The sequence below is a fragment of the Pantherophis guttatus genome, chromosome 1, assembly GCF_059756535.1.
Source record: "Pantherophis guttatus breed Tessera chromosome 1, ASM5975653v1, whole genome shotgun sequence".
Classification (NCBI taxonomy): domain Eukaryota; kingdom Metazoa; phylum Chordata; class Lepidosauria; order Squamata; family Colubridae; genus Pantherophis; species Pantherophis guttatus.
In genome coordinates, this window is record NC_142063.1 from 173,043,034 (window position 1) to 173,070,864 (window position 27,831).

The following is a 27,831-nucleotide window of genomic DNA, read 5'->3' on the forward strand; positions in this document are numbered from 1 at the left end:
CTTGTGTAGTCAAACTATGTAAAAATTAACAGAGAGAGGACAACAGAACTTCCACTCACTTATGTGTCTAGCTTACACAGCTGATTTTCTCTAATTTGAAGAAATTTTCTATTACTATTAGCAGTAATCTATTATTTCTCTTTCATTTGATTGATTCATAAAAAGTTGCAAGGCCAAAGAAAAGTTTTACCCAAAGAACTTGTCGTAACTGAATGTTGAATGACTCTGTATACTAAATACACTGAACTATTTGTAAGATCAAAGTACAACGAAGTTGGCAAAACATTATATATAAAAACAGAAATCTCCTTTCCCTCTATAAAAAGCTATTCATAAACCAGATAGGCACATTAGAGATATATCATACTTGGACCAGGAAAATCTGTTTGATTGTTCCATGAGATAAAGAGACTACTTACTTTTGCTTCCATCTTGTGGTCATTCAGATTCTTGTAAGGGGATGGAGGTATGTTGCAGACCCTGCAGTTAAAGAACCTGACTGGTGAGGCCTAGGAAAAGAGCCTTGTTTGCCATTGTTCCTGCCCTGTAGAATATTCTCCCCCAGGATGGGGGGGTGGGGGGGTGGGCCCTGACTCTCCTGGCCTTCTGAAAAAGAGTTAAAACATGGCTCTGTGACCTCGCATGGGAAGCCCAAAAGAGCAAGCAATTATGGGGCTGGGAGAGCTCTCCCTCCGCCTTTGTTAATTAATTTTAACAGGGTTTATTATTCTTGCCTCCTTTAAAAAATTTAGTTGTAATATTTTAATTTTATATACTGTTTTTATATTTTGATGTTTTATTGTACACTGCCCAGAGTTCCTTTTTGAGTGAAATGGGAGGTTCAGAAATGTGAAAAATATTTTTTTTAATTGGAATTGTGTGTGTTATTGCTTTACTATTTTTGTCTATAGTTTTTTTAATATATGTTTTTATATTTAGAGATCTGAGTTGATAACCTTTCCATGCACAAGATTGCATAGCTGCCTTTTGTGTTTCATAACAAGCACAATTCTTGACTTTGACCAGAGAAAAGAAAACACTTTCTTTATAATATTCTATAGCTAAAGGGAAAACTTTAGAAACTCCCAGCTGCATTGGCCAGGATGTATCAGCATATTCAGACTGACTGGTGGCAGTTTATCACAATTAATATTTATTGGTGAGCCCTTGGAAAAAGTACATTGTGGAGTTTCAAATTATCCTAATTCTCGATTTGCAAACAGAATAACAATCATGTAAAAATGTGCTACACCAAAAATACCAAACTAAGGCACTCTTATGCAGTGTAAAGATATATTAGTGAAGTGATTTGGGAACGACAAAACATCATTTATGTTACCTACCTGCACACTTGAAACTCTGAGCAGTCAGGCCTCTTTCCAAGGACAAGGTAGTTAAAATGCTCAGAAAACTGGTGGTGACAGACTGGCGCTTGATCTTCCTGTGTTCTTTTCCACAAGATAAACCTTGAACTTTGTTTCTAAGTGTCACCTGCAGATTTTGCCCTAAACTTGCTGCTCTGGTTGCAGCCTTCAAAGCCTCCATCCATTCCTGAGCTCTTTGAAGGGTTTCTGCACGGAGACGAAGCACATCTTGAGGAAAGATCACCTGAAAACAAGAGTCACAATCATCCAGAATATCAGTTTGAACAGAGAGGCATGCCTCAATATTGTAGCTCCACAGAGGGTCCTCATCAAGCTCACCAATCTGAAATGCCATGAGAAGAGACCCACTCAGTACAAAATGGAATGCTTTCCAGTTATTCTGGAGTGTCAATCTGTAAAGAATCCCTGATTTAACAATGCTTTGGTAATCCTTGATGTTTGGGGTCAAAGATGTGAACTGGAAAAATTCAGCCGGTTCCTTCTGTAAACCATGATTTTGAGTGAGGCTGCTCTCAGCATTATCTAACTTCCATGAGTTCACCAAGTCTCCTTTTGGCCTCAGAAACGATGGAACTGAAGAATGAACAGCTTGCCGAAGCTTTTGCCCCCAGTCCAAAGCTTCCCAAGGTGATTCTGCTTTGAGTTGCAGGTGCAAATTATTGAACAGGACTGCATCAACTACATTGGTTTCCACATTGATGCTTTGGAAGTGCAAAAGCAGATAGACTGTTGGAAGGTTCTGGTTGCCGCTTTTGTCAAGCTGATACAGACAAAGTTCATATGGAGAGAGTTCTGCATAACAAGCCTGCCAGTAACTGCCATGGTTGTTCTTAATTTCTACATACCCTTTCTTCAAGATATTTGAATACGTAGGCTTGTGTTCTAGAAAAGAGTTTGAACAAAGGTAATTATAAATGCTTTAAAACATCTCTATAATGCTTACGTTGACCAGTAACAGTTGGTCAATATTGGCTTAGGAAATCACAGTGGCTGGGCATTTTTTATCAACTGAGGTTTGTTAGGTTCACTACAACTCTCCTCTTCACAAAGACAATTTAGAGCAGTTGTTCTCAACCTTCCAACTGCCGCGACCCTTTAATACAGTTCCTCATGTTGTGGTGACCCCCAACCAGGGGTGGGTTCTAATTTTTTTTACTACCGGTTATGTGGGCGTGGCTTATTTTGTGGGCGTGGCTTAGAAGTCATGTGACTGGGTGGGCGTGGCTAGCTGGTCATGTGACCGGGTGGCCATGACTATGTGTATAGAGACTACTCAGAGGGCTGAAAAAAGTCATTTCTGACAGGTCCTCGCACTTTTGACTGGTCCTCACACTTATGACCATCCTCACATTTATGCCCATGCAGCATTCTTAACAACCATGTCACTCATTTCACAACTGCTTCTTTTCACCATGGTGATAAGATAGGGCAAAAAACGTAAAATGTGAGGATAGTCGTAAATTTGAGATCTGGTCAAAAGTGCAAGGACCAGTCAAAAATAACTTTTTCAGACCTCTGAGTAGTCCATGTGCATAAAAGGACTACCCAGAGGGTTGAAAAAAGTGATTTCTGACAGGTCCTCGCACTTTTGCGCGATCTTCGCAATTATGACTGGTCATCATTTATGCCCATTGTAGCATTCTTAACAACCATGTCACTCATTTCACAACTGCTTCTTTTCACCATGGTGACAAGATAGGGCAAAAACGTAAAATGTGAGGACAGTCGTAAGTTCGAGGACTAGTCAAAAGTGCGAGGACCAGTCAGAAATAACTTTTTCAGCCCTCTGAGTAGTCCATATGCATAAAAGGATACAGCAATAGAGAGGGATGAAGGAAGGGAAGGGAAATTAGAGTAGGAGTGAGGGTAAGAGAGGGAGGAAGAGAGGAGGAGAAGGAGAAAGGAAGAGGAAGTAGGGAGGAGAAGAAGAGGGGGAGGAAGAGAAAGTAAGAAGGAAAGAAAAGAGAGAGGTGGTAGGTTTGAGGAGAAAAATTGCTGTACAATAAAAAAGACGAAAGGGAAGAAAGCCAACCCCAAACAAATATAAAGATATTAAGATAAAGAATGAATTGTTAAACTTTAAAGAATAAAAGAGAACAAATATGAATAAATAACAATAATTAGAAACACACATACAAACATACAATGTATTTTCTTTGAACAGAGTATTTGGCCGGTTCACAAATTTAAACAGTGTTTAGTCATTTCAATTAAATTTACAATTTCTATATTTCCTTTTTGCCATATTTATTCCTCATCTATTTTTGTAAAAAAACAATATTACCCTTCATCCTTATCCCTAATCTTAATCAAATTCAATTTTTCCCTTCTATTCTATATTATACCCCTTCCCATTGTCATCTATTTTTATATCCATCCTCACATTGGTTAATTATGTAATATTACAGTTGTTTAATATAAATTCAACATTTTAATATAAATCAATTAGTTATATAACTACCTTTTTTGTATATTAATCAATATGAACATGAATATTCCAATTATTTCCATGCAATCCAATTTCTTACAAATCAATTAATTATATTTACCAATAATAATAAACCAAATAATTTCCCCCATATATTCCTCCAAACCACAACTTAACCATTTCTGCTTTCAACACAATATACAATTAATAGTATCTCAATTATTACAATTCCCTAGTTAAATAGAGCTTTTTTTCTTTTGTGTTTTAAAATCTTGAACTCTCCTCTTTTGCCCTAAATTTCCCATTGTTTGCACCTACCTTTTTTGGTGAGGAAAAAGAAAAGAAATCTGCCTGCCTAATTTTCCAACGTTGCAGCAACAGCAAAGCCAACTGAAAGTAAAGCCTGCTTTCAGTTTCCTTTTTCAGCATACCTAGGGGAAAAAAATCTGCTCCAGGACTCTTTGCAAGGAAGCAGCAGAGCCCTGAGCAAAACAGCTGAGAGCAAATCAGCTGAGAGTCGGCAGCTGATCTAATCAAGGGCTAATTAGCCTATGCTGAAGCTCCGCGGGCCAATAAAATTACAAAAAAACACCGAACCGTTTATTAAATTGCTGGCTCCCCCGCCCCTCACCCACCACTATTTATTGGCAATAAATAGTGGTGCGGAGGGGCGGGGCAAGCCAGCAATTTAACAAATGGCTCGGCCAAACCCCCTAGAACCGGCAGAATCCCACCACTGGCTATAGGGTGGCCCTTTGAAGCCCCGCGGCAAGAATTTAAACAGTTTTTTTTCCTCTAGCCATCAGCTGGGACTCAGGAGGCAGCAATAGATTGGGAGTGGGCGGGGTAAGCGAACAGCCGGCGATCCAACAGAGCAGAGAGTGAGGGTGAGCGAAGGCGTGGGGGGGGCGAGAGAGGGCTTTGGTGACCCCTGTGAAATGGCCTTTCGACCCCCAAAGGGGTCGCGACCCCCAGGTTGAGAACCACTGTTATAAAGGATCTTGAAACAGCTGATCCAAAATAGGCAGCAAGGAATGTTAATGGGAGCTGGCAGAAATGATCATATTATGCCTATTCTTTGCCATCTGCTCTGGCTTCTAGGCCATTACTGGACCCAATTCAAAATGCTATTAAATTTGACATCCCTAAATGACTCATAACAACTTACTTGCATGAATTCCTTCTCCCATAAGTACTTTTAAGATCACCTCCAGAGCCACTTCTTGGACTACCTCCCTCCCTCCTTCTTTCATATTTTTAAGAGTATTGTTACACGCACACATAAACAAACAAAATTAAAAAAATACTCTAAAATGTCCTGGGAACTTGTTAAGTGGATGATATATACTAACACAAATATGTTTTTGCAATCACTGGGAAAAATAATATTTTTTATTCTTCTAATGTTTTCAGATATATTTTTACACTGAAATGTATATACATATTCTCATAGAATGCGTAGACTAGATGATAAGATATTTAAGTCATAGGAGCCTGAGTGGTGTAGGAGGCTAATGCCTCCTACTAAGGCAGCATTTAACATCCAGCTGCCTGCAATTACTGCGAGTTCAATTCTCATCAGGCTCAAGGTCGACTCAGCCTTCCATCCTTTCTAAGGTGGGTAAAATGAGGACCTGGTTGTGGGGGCAATAAGCTGACTTTGTATAAAATATACAAAACTATGAAGGCTATTGCTTAACGCATTGTAAGCCACCCTGAGTCTCCGGAGAAGGGCGGCATATAAAAATAAATAAAAATAAATAAATAAAAATAAAATAGGAAGGCAGATTCTGATCATCAACAACAAAAAATTCCTAACTAACGGCAGCAGTTTGATGGTGGAACCAAACAGCCAAAAGATGGTGAGCTCCCTTTCTATGGATGTGCTCAAAGGAGACTAAAAGCCATCTGCCTGGAAAGCTTTCATTTAGATTCTTGAACTGAATGGTGGGTTGGATAATAGCCAGAAGCATGAGAAGGATGAGAAGTGAAACATCTTCAAAGAAAAACAAGGAAATCCAGTTTCCTCTGGGAAAAGTCCAGTTGCCCCATGGTTTGGGACAACCGTGACCTGGATGATTGAGAATCTCCAAAGATATGCAGACTGGGGAATTCTGGGAGCTGAAATTCACACATCTTAAAGTTGCCAAGGTCGAAAAACATGGGCCTAAGGAGTACCATTCAGCCAGTGGTGAAATCTAAAATTTGTTACCACTGGTTCTATGGGCGTGGCTTGGTGGTGGTGGGGGTAATGTGACTGGGTGGGCGTGGCCAATTTTTTTTTTTTTTACTTTTAAAACCATTTTTTCTACAACCTCTTCGGCAAAGAGGTTGTAAAAAAATGCTTTCAAAAGGCTCTGACGATCCCAGCTGAGTTGCCTGATCGGCAGAGGCTTTTTTTCTTTTAAATGCCTCTGACGATCCAAGCTGAATTGCCTGATCATCAGAGGCATTTAAAAGAAAAATAGCCTCTGCAGATCAGGCAACTCAGCTGGGATCGTCACAGCTTTTTGAAAGCATTTTTTCTACAACCTCTGAAGAGGTTGTAGAAAAAATGCTTTTAAAAGCCTTTGACGATCCCAGCTGAGCAGCACGATCATCAGAGGCTTTTTTTTTAACTTTTAAAAGCGTTTTTTTGGCCAAAGAGGTTGTAGAAAAAATGCTTTTAAAAGTAAAAAAAAAGCCTCTGATGATTGTGCGACTCAGCTGGGCATGGGGGGGGAGGGGCAGGGATTTTTGCTACCGGTTCTCCGAACCACTACCAGGCGATCTATTGATACTATCAGGCGATCTGGTCCGAACCGGGTGCATTTCACTCCTGCATTCAGCTCTATAATTTAATGGACCTGAAAACTATAGTTTTCAGAAATATTTTTAATGCTGTGTCTGCATTTTCAACTTGTGCATTGTACTCCAAGCTTGGGCAGTGAATGTGATAGCTGTTCCAGTACATGGCCCCATGATATGTTTCTCCTCTCATGCTGCACTAAAGCAAGTAATAAAAGACTGCTCTGCCAACATGTATTTTATTCTCCCTGAAAAAACCCCAAAAGAGAAATTTTATTTAATTTGCAAGCAACAAAGAAACTAAATTCAATTTAAACTTGAAGGAAAGAGGTATCAATGAGACAAAAGAATACAGTATAAGAAACCAATTTTATTTGCCTTCCATCTTTTGCTCTTGGATTTATTAGAATTTCTAATAAAATTTCTAATTTCTAACTCAAAATTCATTTTGAGGCTTTTTTTTGAGCCTATCCTGCCCCCTCCCCTTCCACCCCACCCCTTTGTAATGGAGATAATGGGCACACATTCTATTGCCATCTTCCTTTTCTGTTAATCCAATAAGAGAAACAGCATGGCTACTGCAGACCCAACTACAACTCCATTCAGTTGTTCTCATTTCTATCAAGCACAGATGATACTTCAGGTTCTCCTAGTTTTCATGCCACATCCATCCGTTTTCCCCTCCTTGCTTGCCTTAAACTGTCTCAGAGATTTGCTTGTCTTTTGTTAAGCAAGACAAAAGCGCTCTCTCTCTCCTCCCATTCCCCCCACCCCCAATCTTCCACAGCCCGTCATTCTTTCTACTAACTGTCTCTCAAGCTACTGTGAACTAGCTTCCCACTTCAACAGGAATAATAGTGAGGAATAACTTGATTAACATGCATATCCAGCACACTCTTTGGAGCAGCAGTTGCTGGCACAAGCTGGCCAGATCACAGCTCTCTGACCATTGCCTTCCATCAACCATCTCCTGTTCCACCTCTCCTGCCTTCTACACAATACCTTTCCACAGAGTACTTTCTCTCCAGCTTCTAAAAGGGAAAGAAAATTTCTCTTTACTTTCTCCAAACAAGGAAATTCAATTGAGGCAGAGCAAATCAGAGCCCATCAAAGTAAATAGAAGATAATCACATTAAATTGCCCACATCTGGGCTATTTTTTTTTGAACTGTAATTCTACAGAAATAAATCCTAAAGAAGGAAACATCAGAGAAAAGAGCAGGGTAAGAATTTTCTCTCTACAGATTATATCCCTTTTCTTTATTATGTCTCATTACAATTTTTGTAATGTATGTTATATATCTGAAATGGACACTGAGAGTAGCTAACATCTTTCTCGCTTTCTTTGTTTTCTAACAACCTCTCCAGGTAATAGAAGCAAAGATCACACTGTAAGCAAAACTTGGGTTGCGTTTCTCATGGTCCACACTCTCTGGGTAGTGTTATTGTCTGCATATGATAGAGGAATTACTTTATTAAATCACTCCAAAGGTCCATCTAATTTAGCAATCTATTTACAGCTATTACTAGTTAGTTGTTCCAGAATGAAGAAGCAAGAATACTTCCTCATTCTTTACCCACCTGAGCATCACATATTTAGAGGTACAATGTCTCGAAACATGGAGGTTTTACTTAGGTATTAGGACCAAATGGCATTAATGACATTTAATTAAATAAAGCACATTTATTCCTCCAGAATCCTCAACCATATCCATTAGTAGCCAAAGATATTAGCTAACTTGGGTGTTAGACAAATAAACAGTTGAGAAGACCTTTAAATAAAGGAACCCCCCTCACATACAGTAATTTTAAAGGAAATTTTGTGTCATATAATTATAGAGAAATTAGGACTGAGGCATCAAATATCACAGTGATAGCTAACCTTTTTGCCATCGCGTGCCAGGAGAGGGGTGGGGGTGGGGGAGGGTCACGCACGTGCGTGCCCACACCGATAATTCTATGCGCCCTGCCCATGCAACACCCCCTCTCCCCTGCTCCTGGCATGCGATGGCATGGTAGGCCCGTTTTTCTTTCTTACCTGGTTCCAGATCCTCTCTATTTATCTGGGAAGGGCGAAAACAGCTTTTCTCAATCTGTCGGAGGCCCTCCAAAGGCCTGAAACGGCCCATTTCCCAAATCCCGGTGGGACAGGAAGTGACTTTTTTGCTGTCCCCAGCCTCTCTAGGAGTCTCTGGAGGCTGGGGACAGCAAAAAAGTCACTTCCTGTCCCATTGGGAGTTGGGAAATGGGCCGTTTCAGGCCTTTGGAGGGCCTCCAAGGGAGTGGGAAAGGCTGTTTTCGCCCTCCGCAGATGCATAGAGAGGATCTGGAGCCAGGTAAGAAAGAAAAACGGGCCTTCCTCACCCCCCCAGCCCCTCCGGAGGCAGGAAACAGCCTGTTTCCCTACTTCTGGTGGGCCCAGAAGGCCCGAAAATCAGCTGGCTGGTGCGCACATGCGCACCATAGGTTCGCCATCACGGAAATATCACATCTACTGTAGAATAAGCATGCATTGGCAGAATTTTTTTCTTAATGCATTAGTGAACCATTTGAGAGATTTCTTGACTCATTGCTCCCTCAGTTTAATACTGCTGAGTTTTTACTACCAGGAGTTTGCTACAATAGCAAGAATTTCCAAACAGCAACAAGACAGAAAGCTTGGAAGCAAGCATAAAGCTTCCAAGCTTCTCAGAATGTTAACTATTTGACCGCTTGGAAGAAATTAAGAATGAAAATAACACCACACAAAAACAATCCAGCAATTTCCTTTTTTGCTCTTAGATGCTTTGCAGAGTGAGATGGGAAGCATATAAATTTAATAAATAAAAACATTCAATGAAAAATAATTTTCTTGTCATAAAGTATATACATGAACTAGGATACCATACAGAAGTGGTGTTTGCATTTTTATTGGATTGAGTATAAAAGCTTTACACAATTACCTTTATCTACTATCATTTACACTATAAGATTTTGAGAGGGAGTTTTCCTTTCTCTCTCTCTCTCAGCATATCCTTCGTATCACTTGCTTCTTTCATTTAATGAATATACAGTGGAATTGGAAACTGAACCCAGAAATCAGTGCTGTAAACTTGTCAATCAGGAGTGTCCAACCCTGGCCAGTGGAAGACTCGTGGACTTCAACTCCCAGAATCGGGACTTGTGGACTTCAAGTTCCTGATTTTCCCAGCCAGCCATGCTTGTGGAATTCCCCATGCTGGCTGAAGAATTCTGGGAATTGAAGTCCACGAGTCTTCCACTGGCCAAGGTTGGACATCCCTGTCCTTAATAGTTTGTTTTTCTTTCAAAAAGAAATGGCTACGAACAAGAAGAAAAGATAGTTGGAGCAAAATATTAGCACTTACCAGTATTCCCTTGAATATCTTTCCCCTTTTTGAATCCAGTTGGTGTAAATGAATGTTTAGAGCACTGGCTTGCCTGATTAGACAGCTGTTGTGGAGAAGCATTATTGAAGATGATGCCCCAATTTATATGACTAATATCAGAATGTGACCTGTTATGGCCTGGCTTGAAAGAGGAAGTTTCCTCATTTTGGACTATAACATCATTCACAGAACGGGGCCGATCCTTTCTCCTCTGGCAAATGTTAAAGATATTAAAAGTTGAAGCATCTCCCTGTTCAATCCAGGAGAGATTATCTGGAACCATTCCCCTAAAGTGTTCTTTGGCAGGAAATGCAGTCTCTACTTTGGTTTCTGAAACTCCATTTTTGCAGCGTGCCCAAACAAGGTTATTCTTCCCTAAAGAAGCAGCGTTCCTTAAATCTTCACAGGGTGTGATTTTATTAAATGCGTCACATCCAACCAGTTCCGGAATCTCCTGAACACCATAAACTTCCAGTGGCTGAACATTTTCCAGCTTAGCATCAAAGGTGCTGAAGAAGTCTTCAGTCACCTCCAAAGCTGGACTAATGTCATCAACCTCTAAGGCCTCCATTTTATTTGTAGTCAAGAGACCTATATCTCTGGGAGTACCGTATTTTAATAAGATAAAAGACAAAGACGTATCTCTAGAAAAATTCTTGCAGGTATTTCTTTTAACCTGGTGACAGAATCAATATATTTTTCATTGCCATGGGCATTTGACTTCAGGAGCTTGAAACCACTTTCATTTGTATATGTTGTCATGCATAATCGTTGTCGTCAGCTTTATCTTCCTGAATGAAGACATATTGGAGATTCAGCAAGAATTCTGTACAAAAACTGGATTTTCCTGTAAAACATGATAAAATGCTCTTAAGTAACCTTAGCTACAATAGATTCATATGCCCTACTAGAAAGCACCTATAAACAGTGGAAAGTTAAGAGGCGTAACTTAAGTGTAACTATTGAAATGAAATTATAAATTTCTGGCTCCTTTTGGCCCATTAATCTCAGGCTCTACTCAGCAATCTCGAACAACCCTAGAAGACTCTTCTCCCATAGATTTAGCACACTAAAATGTTTATCTGAGGCTCTCAAATGATTGCATCTTTGGGAGTTACCGTACTTTTTGGAGTATAAGACACATCCCCCCCCCAAAAGAGGGTGGAAATGTTGGTGTGTCTTATACACCGAATACAGTCATTTATGGTCTCTCAAAACCCCACCCCGTGCGTCCTGTTTTTGCAAAAACAGGCCCATTTTTCGCAAAAACGGGGCCTGCAGAGGGTTTGGGAGGCCTGCAGAATGCTCCTGGGGGCTGGGGAGGGCAAAAACACGACACGTGGGGGGTTTGGGAGGCCAAAAATGGCGCTTTTTTCCTCCCTAGCCCCCAGGAGCACTCTGCAGGCCTCCCAAACCCTCTGTAGGCCCCATTTTTGCAAAAAACAGGATGAGCAGAGGGTTTGGGAGGCCTGCAGAGTGCTCCTGGGGTCCGGGGAGGGCAAAAGCTTTTTTTTTCTTGTTTACCTCTTCAAAATCTTGGTGCATCTTATACTCCGGTGCATCTTATAGTCCAAAAATACGGTACTTGGCTAGTAACTGGATAGAGGGTAACGACTATGGTAACACTTCCATTTATTTATACACACAAAAATTTGTAAACTGCCTTCATGTGACTCAAGGTGATTACTTTGGGGGACAAAAAAGTGCATCTTATGGAGCAAAAAATACGGTATCCTGGGGCCAAGCTAATCAAGGAGTTCAGCTTTGGAAGGTGGGTTATAGCTAGGAAGAGTTCATTGACAGAGTTCAAAGGCCAGCAATGGCCTTTGCATGTTCCTTATATCTGCCTGAAAATGTCAGAATTATTTGTGCAGTTACAAGAAGATAAATTATGCAGGTATGCACCAGATTATAAAACACAACAATATCCTGTTAGCATAGCAGTTGGAGGAATGGTAGTGCATATTCAGTCACTTATGCATAATAATAACATAATAACTTAAACTAATTCACTAAGTGGAAAAATTAAGTTAAACATTCTATATAAAAAAGGGGAATTGATAAGACAATGTTTCCACCATTGTCTTTTTGGTGACTAAGATACATACTTCAGGGATCTTAAAGAATGCCTAGGTCTCTCCTATCTGAAAACAGAAAAATATTTTTCCCATGTTTGTTTTAATTTTTAAATTTTTTTCCTCTTAAAAGTTTATTATTTTCAAAACAGTTACCACACTGTATGCTCCTTTTGCTAATCCTTTACTATGGTAGTTAAGTTATTTATGAACATTTTACATTGCTCCCTATAGATTTCTATACTATTTGCATAGTAGCATTGTCTATTGTGTGCACAGTGTGCAGCTGTCTTTTCTCTGCAGGATCACAGATTATCTACTCTATATCCTGATATTCCAAATGCAACACTATTGGTTTTATTTCCCTGTAAGAATAATAATACCACCTGCTACTCTTATAACACAAAAAGAAGTTCATTTTCTACATATCTGGCAAGGATAGGTTTGCATTTCTCTGAACTGAAAAGTTGAATATAACCTATTTATTTTGTCTCACTTTCTTAGGAGAGAAAAATGAGAATCAAGACTTCCAATGCTTAAAAAGAAACATCCAATCCAACTATTTACCTTTTATTCCTCACAGGTTCCAGTTTCTACTCAGTTAACTGTCCTGTCGTCCCCCCGCCCCCGCTGGGCCGATTTTCAGTTTCTTATGACTTACTATCCTTGTCAATCCCTGCTGGCTCACAGATGAAAGTGGTAAGAGAAATCTTTCCAAACTCCGATCACAGTAACCAGAAGTTAGAGTTCTGGCATTTATCTAAAATAGATCCAACTAATAAACATGGCAAGTCAGACATTAAATCTTGCAAACAAACCTCATCTTATTTAAACTAATGAAAAATGATCCAAACAAAAAGAATTGATGTGCTATGTCTTTCATCATTTTTCACACTGAATTTATCTTACAAATAAATAATAGTGCAATAGCATTTAAGCATTTCTTGGCAAACTGTTCTCAATATCAATGTATCCATACATCTCATCTTCCCATGATCAACTGTATCCTCATTTAGCAAAACAACACATCTACCTCTCTTGTTGGCAGAACTCCATGTGATTAACAGCCTTCACAACTTCCTGCTTGTTTCCCACTAATGTCCATTATGCAACTAATCCAATGACATAGAATTATATAAAGAACTAGAAATTTAACATACAAGTGGGTATGCCAAACAAGATATCAACTCACTAAGGAAATTATTGTGCTGTAGTCATCTTTTTAGAGCAAACTAGTTTATCAAATAGATTGATTCAGACAGCCTAATAAAAGCAAGGAAACTGACTAAAACGCAAAAAACAGCAAGCCACAATTTGTGTATTTCTCCAATATCTAATTTTTTTTGCTAAACAAAGAAAACCATTCAGGATCAAGGCTAGGCAATTACATTGCTATTGATGTTGTACAATATTCTCAATCTGCTGCAATGCTAGTATACAAAGTTCTGTGGCAGAACAAATACAAAGTACAAATCCACCATGTTCAACTTCTGAAATGCCCCATGCAATTTTTATGAATTGAGGCTGAGCAAAAAAGTCTTCCCTGGGGGTTCCTCCATTTGGCATTTGATGTTCATTGTTTTTCCTGCTGAATTTCTGGTTGCACCATTACTATTGTATATGAAATAAGGGTCCCATGATGTCAATGTTTCCATTTCAATGTCAATTATGGACAAATCTGCCTGTACCTGCGGCATTCAATAGAATGTTAGTTTCTATTAATAGATTCTTAGGAATCTGCATGCTAAGAGCACTATTGCCCTGTGACAATCTTAGATGTTTAGTGCATCATTAGGGATTATATTTAATATAATTTAAAAAAAGTACTGTAAAAGAAACAAAATCAAACAACTGAAAATTATGGTAAAGGCAACATTTATTAAATGTGGGATCCTGCACTCCTCTTGTATGGAAATTCATGACATTAAAAATATGATATTTCTAATCAATGGGAAGATGTCCCAGATAACAAGCCTACTAAGCGACCAATGAAACATCTATGCTAAGAACCAGTTAATTTATGGAAGTTTGGCCATTAATCAGGTGAGAGCTGGTTTGAAGGGAGATTTAAATAAAAAGGGTGAGTTATTAGGGACAAATCTACAAAAAAAACCCCTCTCTTCTATGACTCTTTAACCCCTTAATTCAGGGTAGAATCGGGGCGACAATGAAGCTCAGCATTTACTGGCTGCTACAGGAAATACAGAAAAAGCATAGAAACAGAAAGAGGCAATCCCAAAGGAAAAGAGCTGAACTCAATGTTGGCATCAGGTGGCCAATAAGAAACACAAGTAGTTTGGGAACAAAGAGCTTCATGGCAGCAGCCCAGTCAAGAAGCTTCTCGATGAATTTGCACTATTGCTCCTCTGAGGAACTGAACTTATTTTGCCAAGAAGTCTGAATCACTCATATTGTGATTAAGTTAAAAGAAATAATTTGGCTTTTGAAGAGGAATTTAGTAAACAATTCCATAGAGCATGAAGATGATTTTGACACATGCTCTAACCAGGAGTCTGCATTATTGCAAAGGACAGGAAAGGCCACCCTGCATTAATTGACAGGCAAATGCATTTTAGTTTTAATATACCATCAAGATGACAGAGGCATAACTTGCAATCACACACACAGGGAGATAGGCTCCTTTGAACTGCTCCCTTTCTGTTATAGGGAAAATTTTTATCTTTTTAGACTGTGAAAAAGAAATAAGGTTTCTTCTATTTCTCCAATAGCTTTAGAAATAACTAATTACAATCAATTCAGGAATCTGTAGGAAGGGGTCCAGGAGGAACTGAGACAGAAAGACATTTGTTTAGATCTGAAATGATTTTAAAAATTTAACTAGACCGTTTTTTACATTCTGTGTTTAAAATCTAATCTTTTGTCTGTAGCGTTCACATTCCCCCATATAAGTTCAATAATGCTGTGTTTTATGGAACTCTGAACTTCTTAAGAGCAGAGTTGCCTCTAAATTAACGGTAGATCATCTTTTGGTTTACCCAGAGCCTTATGCATCCTACAATCTGATCAAATCCATCTTTTTACTTTCTTTGCTTACTCAATATTTGATTGTGATTATTTAAAGTCAAAAATATATTCATATTCCTTCTGTTCCTTTTTAAAAAAACAATTACCTATTTTTTGTGAGATTGTCTATTTTCCAAAATGAAGTAGATAGGAGTGGATGGGAAGAAGGGCTGCCCTTCAGTGTTACTGGATCAGCAGATGATATAGAATTCAATTATTCTCTCCTGGTTTTTTTAGAATGTTGGAAAGTAACACAGTTTAGGAGCAGGCAAGGTATTCCCTAGAAGACAGAGAGCGGCAGTGGGAACTACCACACAGAAGATGGAATTAAGCTTTATAGATGCAAAGGGCTTCTGGTAGAAAAGGTTTGAGATCACCAAATATTCACTGTACAGGTTTAGCCCTGTTATTGCATACATTTCCAAACAGCTCATGGTTTCTATAGTGTTCATACCATAAACTAAGAGTACATACAAAAATAAAATATTTAATATCTCAAATATGCTTACAATACTCTCCTAAATGTTTGAAGTAGCTTGCAGAAATATAATTAAAAACCAGAAATATATCAAAACCAATCTAAAAAACAGTAGTACAATACTCTTATAGCTGTGCATGTTCTTCTCTCATGGAGGAAAATCTGAAGCATTGCATCCACTCAACAGAAATAAAAGCAAGTCATATAATAATGGGAACAGATGCTCCCAGAGATGAAGTCATTAAGCCAGAGCAAGGATGAGATAGTTGTCAATCTCAGTTGATTCCAGTAACTGAAACAGGAAGAAAGGACAATAGCTGTAAAGTGAATGATACATATGGCAATAAAAGCTAACAGACCAGGTAATTACAAAAATTGTTCAAAAATTTCCTTTGGGCTGATGAAGACATGCCTCTGTATATTTTAGATAGAATTAATTCTCACTAGCTGATTTCACATTGTTAAATTAGATATTATTTAATCTAGTTTTATTGAATACATTACAATAACTATTTACAATTCATACCAATTTACAAATAACACAAAGCACAATGTTGGAGTTCATACAACTTACTATCCCAAAACTTAACAAATTACCCTGTGGCTTAACAGAATGAGTGAATTCTGCCATTGTGTTTCATGTTGTTTAATCCTGATCTCCAAGTAATTCATAGTAATATGTACTATGATCTCCAGGTAATTCATAGTAATATAGATTCAACTAATAATTATTTCGTATTTTACAATCATGCATACAGGGATAAAGAAAGATAATTTCCAAATCAATTTTAAAGCTAGACAGGCAAAACTGTAATAATTCTTTTTTGATAAGAGTGGGCTGTATGCAGACCAGGAGACAGAGTCAGGATATTTGTGTTCACTTTTATTTACCTGGAATATTACCCTCCCTTCACTTCAGGTTTGAGAGCGGGTCTTGCATACAATATTTCCTTGTAAATATATCTATTTAATAGCTATTAGTTATAAAAATATTGTACAATTGTTCTCCCTGATTCATCATTTAAATTTCTCTGCCCCAGCCCAAAGAAAGGGTTTATATCCAAAGTTACTTTAAACAGTACTGCTAAATGTGGAACTGATCCTTAAATTAGAAAGACCTGGGTTCAAATTCCAACATTCTAACCATGATCCTATTGGATGCTTCTGACCTAATCAGTACCTCCAGGGTTAGTATACTTTACAAGGAATGGAGGCATATATTAAAATCTGGTCCATACCTTGGGCTACTTGGAGGAACTATTAGCAGCAAATTGTGAAAGAATACATAAAAGCAACAAAAGCAGCTAATAAAAGGAACTTAACATGGAGTTTGTGCAAATTATTAACTGCAGGTATTTCAACATAAAAGGAAATATTAGCTTTGTGCTTTTCACATTGTTTCCTTGATTCTTTTGTTAAACTGCCCTAGGTGAAACTGCACCTTTACCAAGCTGTGTTATTCTTGTCCTATTTACAGTAGCAGTAAAACATAAACACACACATATAGAGGTCCACGAAGGCTAAGAACCTGCTTGCTATTATAGAACCCTATGTGATTCAAAAGCAATGAGGGCATATTCGAGATGCCTAGAGATTTTTTTTTTTAATGAAATCCAGAACAAGGACATTTACTGGGAAAACTTACATAATACTGATAATGAGGCGCGACTTTGGATCCTTCGGACACACCAAAGGTTGTTATGCTCACATTCTCAGACACGCATCTATCTGCAGAGCATATGCACTTAGGCGCAAGGCAGGAGCTTATGAATAGAGGCACCTTTACCTGGCTCCCAAAAGGTCCGCGCTGCAAAATCCGGCGCATTTCCTCCCCCGATCTCATTTCTCGCCTTGGCTCAATGACAGGGAAGAGGCGCCGGCGTATTATTCAGCGTTCTTTCGCTTGCTTGTTTACCCTCCGTCCCTCCCTGTGCTCCTCTCAAAGGGCTCCCCCGCGGTAACGAGGGAAACGGAAGCCAGGAAGAAGGTTCCGGAGGCGCCCGCCCACTTTCCCTGCGGAAGCGGCTCTTGGGGGAACAACCTGCAGCGCAGGACCCTGTGATTGATGGGGTATCATCAGCTTGAGGAAGGTTTCAGAATGAGAATGGCATACCTGCACTTTGACTCCTCCTGCAATCAAAAGGAGGGCTGCAGAAATCTGCAGGGCCGCGAGAGGAGAGCAAAGAGAGCGAAAACGAGATCCTATAAGGACAGTAACATCTAGATATCACCACTAGTGTAATCGAAGAGGAGAAATACGGGGTAGCACGAACATCTCTGAACATTAGGGAGAACAGAGCAGGGCAGGGATGTTGATAGCGAATGGCAATTCTCCTCTGCCAGATCGAAAGGTGTGGCCTTAGCTAAAGGGCATAGTTATTGTCCAGGTGTAATAAATGCCGTACAGTCTTCAGAAAAAACATAGAATTTGAAGCTCTGTACAGGTGCATGCTTTCTTTACAAGAGAGTTGTTTTGGAGCCATGCCGGTAAGAGTAACTTCCCTTACAGTTGGGAGAGAAGAAATCCTAATACCAAAAAGTGCCATTTTCATTTAGAGCACGGATGCTCATGTAAGACTTAAATCTGCATACACGAAGGTGGGAGTTCTGGCTCTTTTTCCTTCTGTTTTCCTTCCTTACTGCCATACTTCCACCTTCTACAGTTCAAAACATATATAAGAATAACTTCAACAAATAAAGCTTTTGTCACTTTCTTCCATAATAGGGTTCAGCTGATGATTTTGTGCCTTTCATGAAGCTGTTACGGTACGCTCAATGCAATACAGAGGGCTGAGTGAGGAAAAGGGCTATCCTTTTCAGATGCTAACTGCCAACTGAAGTTTTTTTTTTTTAATAGTTTTTATTAATAATAAAAAGAAAAAAAACAAAACCAACATAGATACATTGAAACAACATACAAAACGAACACACATCAATTCAGTCCAATGACTGATTCTTAGAAGATATTACAACGGTGGGTTATTTTTCATATTTCTATTTGTATCAATATTTACAGTCACCTAATTACTTAGTTATATATGTACATATATAATTGACTCCTTATTTACTTCTATGCATTTCTATTGAGTACTCGAAAATCATCTTTATATTCCTATTTTTGCCTCCAGCCAGTTGTACCATCTTTGCCATATTAAATAGTAATCAGTATCATCTTTCTCTTGTATTTCTTTTGTGAGCTTATCCAATTCTGCACATTCTGTAATTTTAGCTATTATTTTGTCTTCTGTGGGTAACTGTTCAGATTTCCAATGTTGGGCAAAGAGTATACGTGCTGCTGTGAGGATATGGATGATCAAATATTTTATTTCTTTGGTATATTGTGTTGTGATTATTCCCAATAAAAAGGTTTCCGGCCTCATTTCCAGTTTTTGTTTCGTGATTTCTTCAATCATTGTTTTAATTTGTTGCCAGTATTGTTTTGCCCTTCGGCATAGCCACCAGAGATGATAATATGTCCCTTTCTGTGATTTACATTTCCAGCACATCGGAGATGTATTTGGGAACATCTTGGCTAGGCGCGCCGGTGGGAGGTGCCATCGGTAGAACATTTTGTAAAGGTTTTCCTTATAGGGTATAGACAATGTCATCTTGTAATTTATCTTCCACAGCTTCTCCCACTTATCCAATTCAATAGTATGTCCTATATTTTTGGCCCATATTATCATATTCTCTTTGACAACTTCCTCTTCTAATTTGTATTTTAATAGGTACCTATAAATTTTGGTAATCATTTTCTCATCTGTACTTTGTAATATTTTATCCAATTCATTTGGTTCATTTTGAAATCCGAATTGTGCCCGATCAGTTTTATATCTTGATTCTATTTGCATGTATGGCCACCAATCAATGTCTATACCCTGATTTTGTAATTCTTGTCTTGTTTGTAATTCTCCTTCACTGTTCAGTAATTCTTTGTAAGTCCTCATTTTCTCTATATCCATGGCGTTGGGATATATTAGTGCTTCCATTGTCGATAGCCATCGTGGGATCTTAGTATAATGTTTCCTAATCTCTTGCCATGATTTGTACAATGATTCTCTGATAATGTGTTGCTGAAAGTATCTATGATGCTTGTCCTTTCCCTCCCACAGAAAGGCGTGCCATCCGCGTTGTAATTCAAAGCCCTCTAGTGATAGCATTCTTTTATTCTTAAGGTCTATCCAGTCCCTTATCCAGTTCAACGACGCTGCTTTATAGTATAACTCCCAGTCCGGTAGGCCTAAACCTCCTTTTTCCCGAATATCTTGCATACATTTTATTTTGATTCTAGCCCTTTTCCCATTCCAAATAAATTTTGTTATTATTTTATTAAGGTCCTTAAAAAAGTTCTTTCCTGGCCAGATTGGGGTTACTTGAAAGAGGTAGAGTAATCTAGGGAGTATATTCATTTTTATGGATGCAATTTTTCCTAGGAATGACAGTTGTAATTTGTTCCACATTTCCAGGTCTTTTCTAATTTGTTTCATTAATTTATTATAATTGTCTTCTCTAATTGTTATTGCTTTAGCAGTAAGCCAGATTCCTAGATATTTTATTCTCTTTACAATTTGTATTCCTAATTTGTCTTCTAGTATTGTCTCTTGTACCTTTGTCAAATTCTTTGTTAATATTTTAGTTTTTTGTTTGTTAATTTTAAGCCCTGCGACTCTTCCATATTCCTCTATCTTCGCTAGAAGTTTGGTTCCTGTTATTTCCGGTTGCTCCATTATAAATACCACGTCGTCAGCGAAGGCTTGCAATTTGTACTCTTCTTTCCGTGTTCTCAAACCTTTTATTTGGGCATCTTTCCTGACTTAATTTAGTAATATTTCCAATGAAATTATGAACAATAGTGGGGATAAGGGGCAGCCCTGTCTCACACCCTTTTGTATATCCAGATTTTCAGTCATATCTCCATTAATCATAATTTTGGCCGTTTGGAGGGAATATACTCTTCTAATCATATGTAAAAATTTAGCACCAAAGTCCATAGTTTCTAGTTGCAATATGAGGAAGTTCCAATTTAGATTATCAAAGGCCTTTTGTGCGTCTAAGAAGATTAAGGCTACTTGTTTGTCGATTCTTTTCTCGTAATATTCCAAGATGTTGATAATTGTTCTTATGTTGTTTTTGATCTGTCTTCTTGGGACAAAACCGTTCTGATCTGTATGTATGTATTTATGAATAATTGTTTTCAGTCTTTGCGTTATAACCAACATGAAGAGTTTATAATCTACATTGAGCAGTGAGATCGGCCTATAATTTTTAACTTGTGTAGGGTCTGTGTCTTCTTTAGGGATGAGTGTAATAATGGTTTCAGTCCAGGTTTTGGGAATTTCTGCTTCTAACAGTGCATCATTGAGGACTTGGAGTAACAGTTCATCGATTGCATTTTGACAGTTTTTATAAAACTCCGTTGGTATTCCATCCGGGCCTGGGACCTTGTTGTTTTTTTGCTTTTTCCTTGCTTCCACCAGCTCGGACATCATAATTGGTCTATTTAATGCTTCTCTGTGGGACTCCTCTAATTTTGTAATGTTTGTTTTACGTAAGTATTCCTTAATGTCTTCATCCCGAATCTCTTCTTTCTTGTAAAGGTTTTGAAAAAAATCTTTGACTATACGTTTTTTGTCTAGGTTGTTATGGTATATTTGTCCTGTTTCGTCCTGCAATTGAAATATTGTTCTCCTTTCTTTTTCTTTTTTCAATTTATACGCTAACCAGCGCCCCGTTTTGTTTGCATGCTCAAAATGTTTCTGCTTTGCTAATTTGATTTTCTGTGCGATTTCTGTCTGGGTAATCAGATTGATTTTATGTTTGGTAAGGTTTAATTTTTCTTTTATTGTTTTGTCATGGGGCTCCTTCTGCAATTCTAATTCATATATTCTAAGTTCTTCTAACAACTTATTCCTTGACTGTCGTTTTTCTTTATTTTTTTTTTGCCATATACGCAATTGTAAGACCTCTTATATATGCTTTAATTGTGTCCCAAAGGTTTTGAAGCGATGTCTGTTCTTTAGTGTTTATTTGTAGGAACATCTTAACCTCTTTCTCAATCATCTGTATATATTCCTTATCTTTTATTATTCCGGTATCCATCATCCACCTCCTTTGCTTTCGATGTCCTTTCCATATTATTTCAATGGGGTTATGATCTGCCCAGGTATTCGCTGCTATTTCGATATTTTTTACCTCCTCTCTTAGGTCTGCTGTCATCCAGGCCATGTCGATCCTAGACCATGACTGGTGTGGGTTCGAATAATATGTATACTGTTTCGTTTGCATGTTTGCCTCTCTCCATACATCATGTAGGTGTAGTTCGTTGATCATATCTTTGAAAGGTTCCGGTAGAGTTTTCTTTCTGGTTTTACTTTGTTTATTACTCCGATAGTCTTTTTCTATGTCCATGATTGCGTTGAAATCTCCTACCATACAGATAGTTTCGTATTCCAGGTCTTTAATTATATTATGTAGCTTTTTGAAAAAATCATTTTGGTTTCCGTTGGGTGCATATATGGATATTAATAATATTGTTTTGGATCCTGTTTGTATTTCTATTATTAAGAAACGTCCTTCTGTGTCTGCATATATTTGTTTTGTTTTTAGGTAATTCTTCACATATATTACGACTCCTCTCTTTTTTTGGTCTCCTAGAGCTGCATATAGTCTTCCTAATCTTTGGTTGTCCAATAGTTTTTGATGCTGTCTTTTGATGTGTACCTCTTGGAGTGTTATAATATCTGTTTCTAGCTTTTGAAGTTTTGTAAATGTCTGTTTTCTTTTAGCTGGTGAATTAAGTCCGTTTATATTGATTGAAATGAGTTTTAGCTCTTTTTCCATCTCTCTTTATTTATCTATCCGTTGTTTGCAGTCTTTTTGTGTTTCTAGTGATCATTTGCGTCTTTTCCCTCGCTCCCTCTCTCTTCATTCTTTCTCTTTCCAATCTTCTCCCCTCCTCTTGGTCTCTTTCTTCTTTCTCTGTCCGCTGTTCCTCTTGCCTCTTAAGTTCCTCTTCTTTTCTGCTCTCCTGCTCCTCCTCCAGCACGAAGTGTTGGTCAAAGAAGTCCTGTGCTTTTCCTACGCTATCGATTCTGTATTTTTTGTCTTCCCAGGAGATTAGTAGACCCTCCGGTATTAGCCAGCGGAACTTTATTTTAAATTTATTCAACTGTGCCGTTAAAAAGTTGTAGTTCCTTCTTTGGTCCCTTGTCCTTTTTGGTATCTGTTTGAGGGTTAAGATTTCTTTTCCTTTATACATAACTGTATCCTCTCTCATCTTCCTATAGATCTCTTCTTTTAAAGATTTTTTTGTGAATCTGATGTGTATTTCTTTTGGTAACTTATTTCTCCGGGCGTAGTTCGTGTGAACTCTATAGATTTCGTCTATTCCACTTCGTATCTCTTCCTTGTCCCTCTGGGTCACTTCTGAAAGTATCTCGGTCATGATTTCTCCTAGATCCTCCTCCTTTTGCTCTTCTACGTTCTGAAACCTTAAGTAGAAGGATGCCTTCTCCATCTCAAGATATGATACCGTGTCCTCTAAATCCTTATTTGTGGCCGCTTGGTTGTATTCCATCTTCTCCATTCTCTTATTTGTATGTTCTATTCTCTCCTCCACCTTATAAATCCTCTGTTCATTTTCCTCTATTTTATGTTGTATCTTTCCTATCTTCTCATCCATGTTCCTAATATTATCCTTTATCTCTCCCACATCCATCCTAAGTTCCTCATGATTTTTCCTTGTCTCCTCATGGTTGTAGACCATGGTCTCTTGCATTTTATTCATTCCTTCCTGAATCATTGTTAGTACGGAGTGAATGTTTTGCATACTAAGGGTGGGAGTTGCTTTATCTTTTTCCGTGGCTTCAACTGTTTTTTGTTGTGCTGGGGAGGCCATGAGTATCATCTGGCTTGATGGTATTTTCTTACTTAACTTAGAGATTGTTGTTGAACTTGTAGTTGCCATTTGTATTTCTTTTATTATCTTCTCCCAGAATTTCATATACTGATTACTATTTGGGCTGTTCTATTTCTTTTAGTATTTATGTTTGATTGGTGGCTTTCAGTAATCCCAATAATCCCAGTAATCCCAGGGAGATAAGTAACCAAAATGAGTTCCTTTGTCACACTATCACTGTCTATATATAAATTTATCTATAAGTTCTATTTTTCACTTTTCAATATTTTACAGAGTTTTTCAATTCTTGATGGCTATCTGGCCTATATTACTCTCTAAGCATGGGGTGAAATATAAGGGGAGGGAGTGAGGGAAAAGTCTAATACTTCAGCAATTCATCAGTTAGCTATCCTTATAATTAATTACTTACTATCTAATTTGAATTTATTATTAATTACTATTTATCAAATCAATTACTCTTAATTTCTATCCTAGATTCAATTAATCTATCTAATGTAATTTTTCAAACCTAAACATACAAAACAATATAATATTTAACTACCGAGGTAAAATATAGCACTAAGATAAATATAAATATATATTTAAGATAAATATGAAATTAAGTTAACAGTTATATATATGGTATATAGGATTATATATGAAATTTCACAAACAGTACATTTAATATTAATGCTTTTTATGCTTCTTAATCACTAATTTGTTATCAGCTTTTAATACAATTAATTATACTTTACAGTTGATTCTTCTTCATCTGGATCGCTCTCTTCTCTCTCTCTTTTTTTTTTTCCAAATTTGTATCCTTCTTATTTATTGTTCAGAGTCTAGTGTCCCAATACTTTTAGATTGAATGTCCAATGTCCACCAAAGCTCCAAGACTCCCGAGTGTCCACCTTTCAACAACAACAAAAAAAAAAAAAAAAAATAGAGGGTAGAATAATCCAAGTCCCAATGTCTAAGTCCAAACCTCCAAGTATCCAAAGTCCCAAAATCCAAAAGTCCAAGAGTCCAAGGAAAAATATTCCGCTTAGATTGATTTGATTTAGCTCCAAAAGTCACTAACTTCCACTTTAAATGGAGTTTTTCTGCCGCTCTCTCTTCCGGTATCAGCTGCTTGTTAATTGTCTCGTTGTCGCCTCCACAAAGGGCAAAGTCCATCAAATTAATCCCTTTCTCTCCTTAAGTTCAGTCTCTCCTCTGTAGCAAAATATTCAAAATCCAAGTTTCTCTGGGATCACTTTCTCCTCATGGGTTTCCCCTGGATTTCCTCCGCTTTCGCCGGCTGCTAATTTATGCGCTGTCACTGTCAAAATGGAAGCCGTCTCCGCTTATTTCTCAGTCGCCGCTTGTCTAGCGAAGGTTCGCTTCTTAGTTGGAGTTTTATCTTCTTCCGCCTTTGATTCTCACGTTGTGGGTTGTAAATGTACCTTTTGAGCTCTTTTTCTTCCCGATCTTTCCACCGAAGTCTTCTTTATTTGATTTTTGCTTCCCTCTTAGTCAGCTGTCAACGTTTCTGGCCAGCCGGGGTGGCTGGTTTTTCCCCGATCAGGATTAAGGGGGATTTCCTGAACCTTCGGGGGGATTGCTGTCCTCCCCGAGGTCCTCGGAGTTTCCCCTTTTTTCTATTGACCTCTCCGAGGTCAATAGTGCCTAAATCGGCTCCTAAATCGGAGATATTAGGGACTTGGAGAACGGAGGTCCGTTCCTTTCATCCCTAACACGCTGACGTCACCGCCGGAAGACGCCAACTGAAGTTTTTATAATTCTATAAAACAATTTTAAAATGTAAATGATTTCTCTGTCTAAACAAAGCCACACAGTCTTCTACCTTGGCACAGTGTCAGGGGAGTTTTAGTTTCCTTAGTTTTCTTCATCTGCATTATCAGATTCCAAAGCTGAAGCTGATTTTTTTCTGTCAGAAGTTCTGATGTCTGGAAAGTGTAAAAACATAGACTATATCCTCCCCTATCACAGATGCAAAAATATTTGAACTAGTCTAAAACTGGATTCACATTTTACATGAACCCATATGTTGTCTAACCACAATTTTATAAACCATAGTTGCTGGATTCACACAATATACAAAGCCATAATCCACCATGGATTAGAGCCTACTACTATTAGTATTATTATAGATTATTAAAGATTAATAATGTAATTATTATTTCAATTTATATAGTCCCCAATCTCTCTCCTATAAACTGCCCATCTCCCTCAAAGAGGGACTTTGGGTGGCATGCAATACAGCATCAATAATGAAACCATATATAAAAATTAAAATGTAAAGTTAAAATGTTAGAATTAAAAATTTAAAAATTATAAAAATTTTCAAGGAGATAATTTTAACAGGGTTGTCAACATAGGGGGAGGGCTGTCATGACTGTGTGCTCCTTTGGGCTCCCCATGCAAGGCCACAGAGCAGGGGTGAAATGCTCCCGGTTTGGACCAGATCACCCGATCTGGCGGCGGGTGGTTCAGAGAACTGGTAGCAAAAATCCCTGCCCCCTCCCATGCCCAGCTGAGCCGCATGATCATCAAAGGTTTTTTTTAACAGCATTTTGTCTTTGGCCGAAAAAATGCTTTTAAAAGTAAAAAAAAAACAACTGATGATCGCGCGGCTCAGCTGGGATTGTTAGAGCCTTTTAAAAGCATTTATTTTACAACCTCTTCTGCTGAACCCCCCCACCAAGCCACACCCACAGAACTGATAGTAACAAATTTTACATTTCACCACTGCCACAGAGTCCTTCTTTTTAACCCCTTCTTGGAAGGCCAGGAGAGTCGGGGCTTGCCTCACCTACAAGGGAAAGATATTCCATAGGGCAGGAGCAATGGCAGAGAAGGCTCTCTTCCTAGACCCCACAAGTCAGAATTATTTGACTGATGGGGTCTGCAACATACCTCCCCTGCCTGTTTGGGTGGCACAGGCTGATGTGATGGGACGAAGCCAGTTCTGTAGGTAGCTTGGTCCCATAGGGCTTTATAGGTCATAACCAACACTTTCAATTGGACCTGGAAGCAAACTGGCACTTAGTGCAGTTTGCAGAGCCAAGGTGTTACATTTGCCCTTTGGGCACTTAGTGTAGTTCGCATGGCCACACTGTACCAGCTGAAGTTCGGGATACTTTTCAAGAATAGCCTCATGTGGAGTGTGTTTCAGTAGTCCAAATGGGAGATGACCAGGATATGAGTGACTGGAGAGCCTGCCTAGAGAAGAAAGGGTGTAATTGTGCACAACACAAAGTTGAACAAAGGCCCTCCTAGCCACGGTTGCCACCTTTCAGCAGGAGTGATGTCCAAGAGGACTCCCAATTTTGTCTGGGGGGTATGCAACCCCATTCATATATTCTCAGTGGTTTACAGACACTCCAATGGAGGGATTTTTTTTCTCCCACCAAAAATGCAGAAATATTGCCCTCACTTTGCTGGTCTTTGACAAAAGAATGTTTGGAATGTTCAGTCTGGAGTTCAGTTCTTTTCAGTCTGCTGTCAACCAACATTTGCAATCAAATTTAGAATAGTACTAAAGTATATTGGAGCACCCAAGACAAATGTTACTTTTTTTATAAGTAAATAATATACTTCCCCCTACTCCCATGCCCATCATCCCTGCCCTCTCACTTCCCCTTCTTATGTGCTCCTCTTTCCCGCCCTGTCTATGATCATTGCACTTTGTCCCAAATCTATCAGGTGCTTCCCCATTGCTCCACTGAAGAGAAAATGTCACGGCTGCCTTTCCAGAGGAACCTGCAAAGGAACTGACATCACAAACAATTGCCGCTCTAGGATGCCGCACTCGCTCTCCTTAATGGCTCAGGCATTCCACAGTTATGCTGGAACACACACACACACACCAGGGGTGTCTTACCCCCACAGTATTTGTTTCCAGATAGTAAGTCATCTGTGTACTAAGTTTGGTTGAAATTGCTCAAGGCGTTTCAGAGTTATGCTGGAACATACATACAGCCTTTTTTATATAGATAGATAATGTAAGTCCAATCTTACTGGTTCACAATCTATAACACGGGTGTCAAACTCGATTGTGTCACATGATGTATCATCACTTATTGCGACGTTTTTTGCCTTTGCGGAGTCAGGGTAGGTGTGGCCTATGTGTGACGCATCTGACCCGCGGGCCCCCATTTTGACAGGCCTGATCTATAACTATATGAACCAGATTCAGATTCTGGCTCTATTAGCAGTTATCACCTCAAAGAACCAAAAAAAGAGAGCTCCTAATAGCTCCATTTAATAGCCTTTTCTCTTAGAGAAGGAAATCCAGTTCATTGGAGAACTACATAAGCTTGTTAGAAGCACTTTAAAAAAGCAGAACCAAAGACTTTTATGACTCCTT

General features: G+C 38.5%; 1 protein-coding gene across 4 annotated transcripts in view; it reads right to left on the reverse strand.

Moving 5' to 3' along the window:
• The window catches only part of PLEKHM3 (pleckstrin homology domain containing M3), a 93,601-nt gene extending 76,074 nt beyond the window's left edge, over positions 1-17,527 (reverse strand). For 2 of the 4 annotated variants that reach the window (XM_034431815.3, XM_034431838.3), the window contains exons 1-3: positions 17,349-17,527; positions 9,965-10,832; positions 1,344-2,267 (exon numbers count right to left, since the gene is read on the reverse strand). In XM_034431815.3, coding sequence (XP_034287706.2) covers positions 1,344-2,267; positions 9,965-10,556 — 1,516 coding nt within the window. In that variant the 5' untranslated portion in view covers positions 10,557-10,832; positions 17,349-17,527. Of the gene's footprint in view, positions 1-1,343; positions 2,268-9,964; positions 10,833-15,685; positions 15,855-17,207 lie in introns of all 4 variants that reach the window. The other 2 variants (XM_060688141.2, XM_034431831.3) reach the window with 2 other exon arrangements.
• Positions 17,528-27,831: the final 10,304 nt, after the last annotated feature.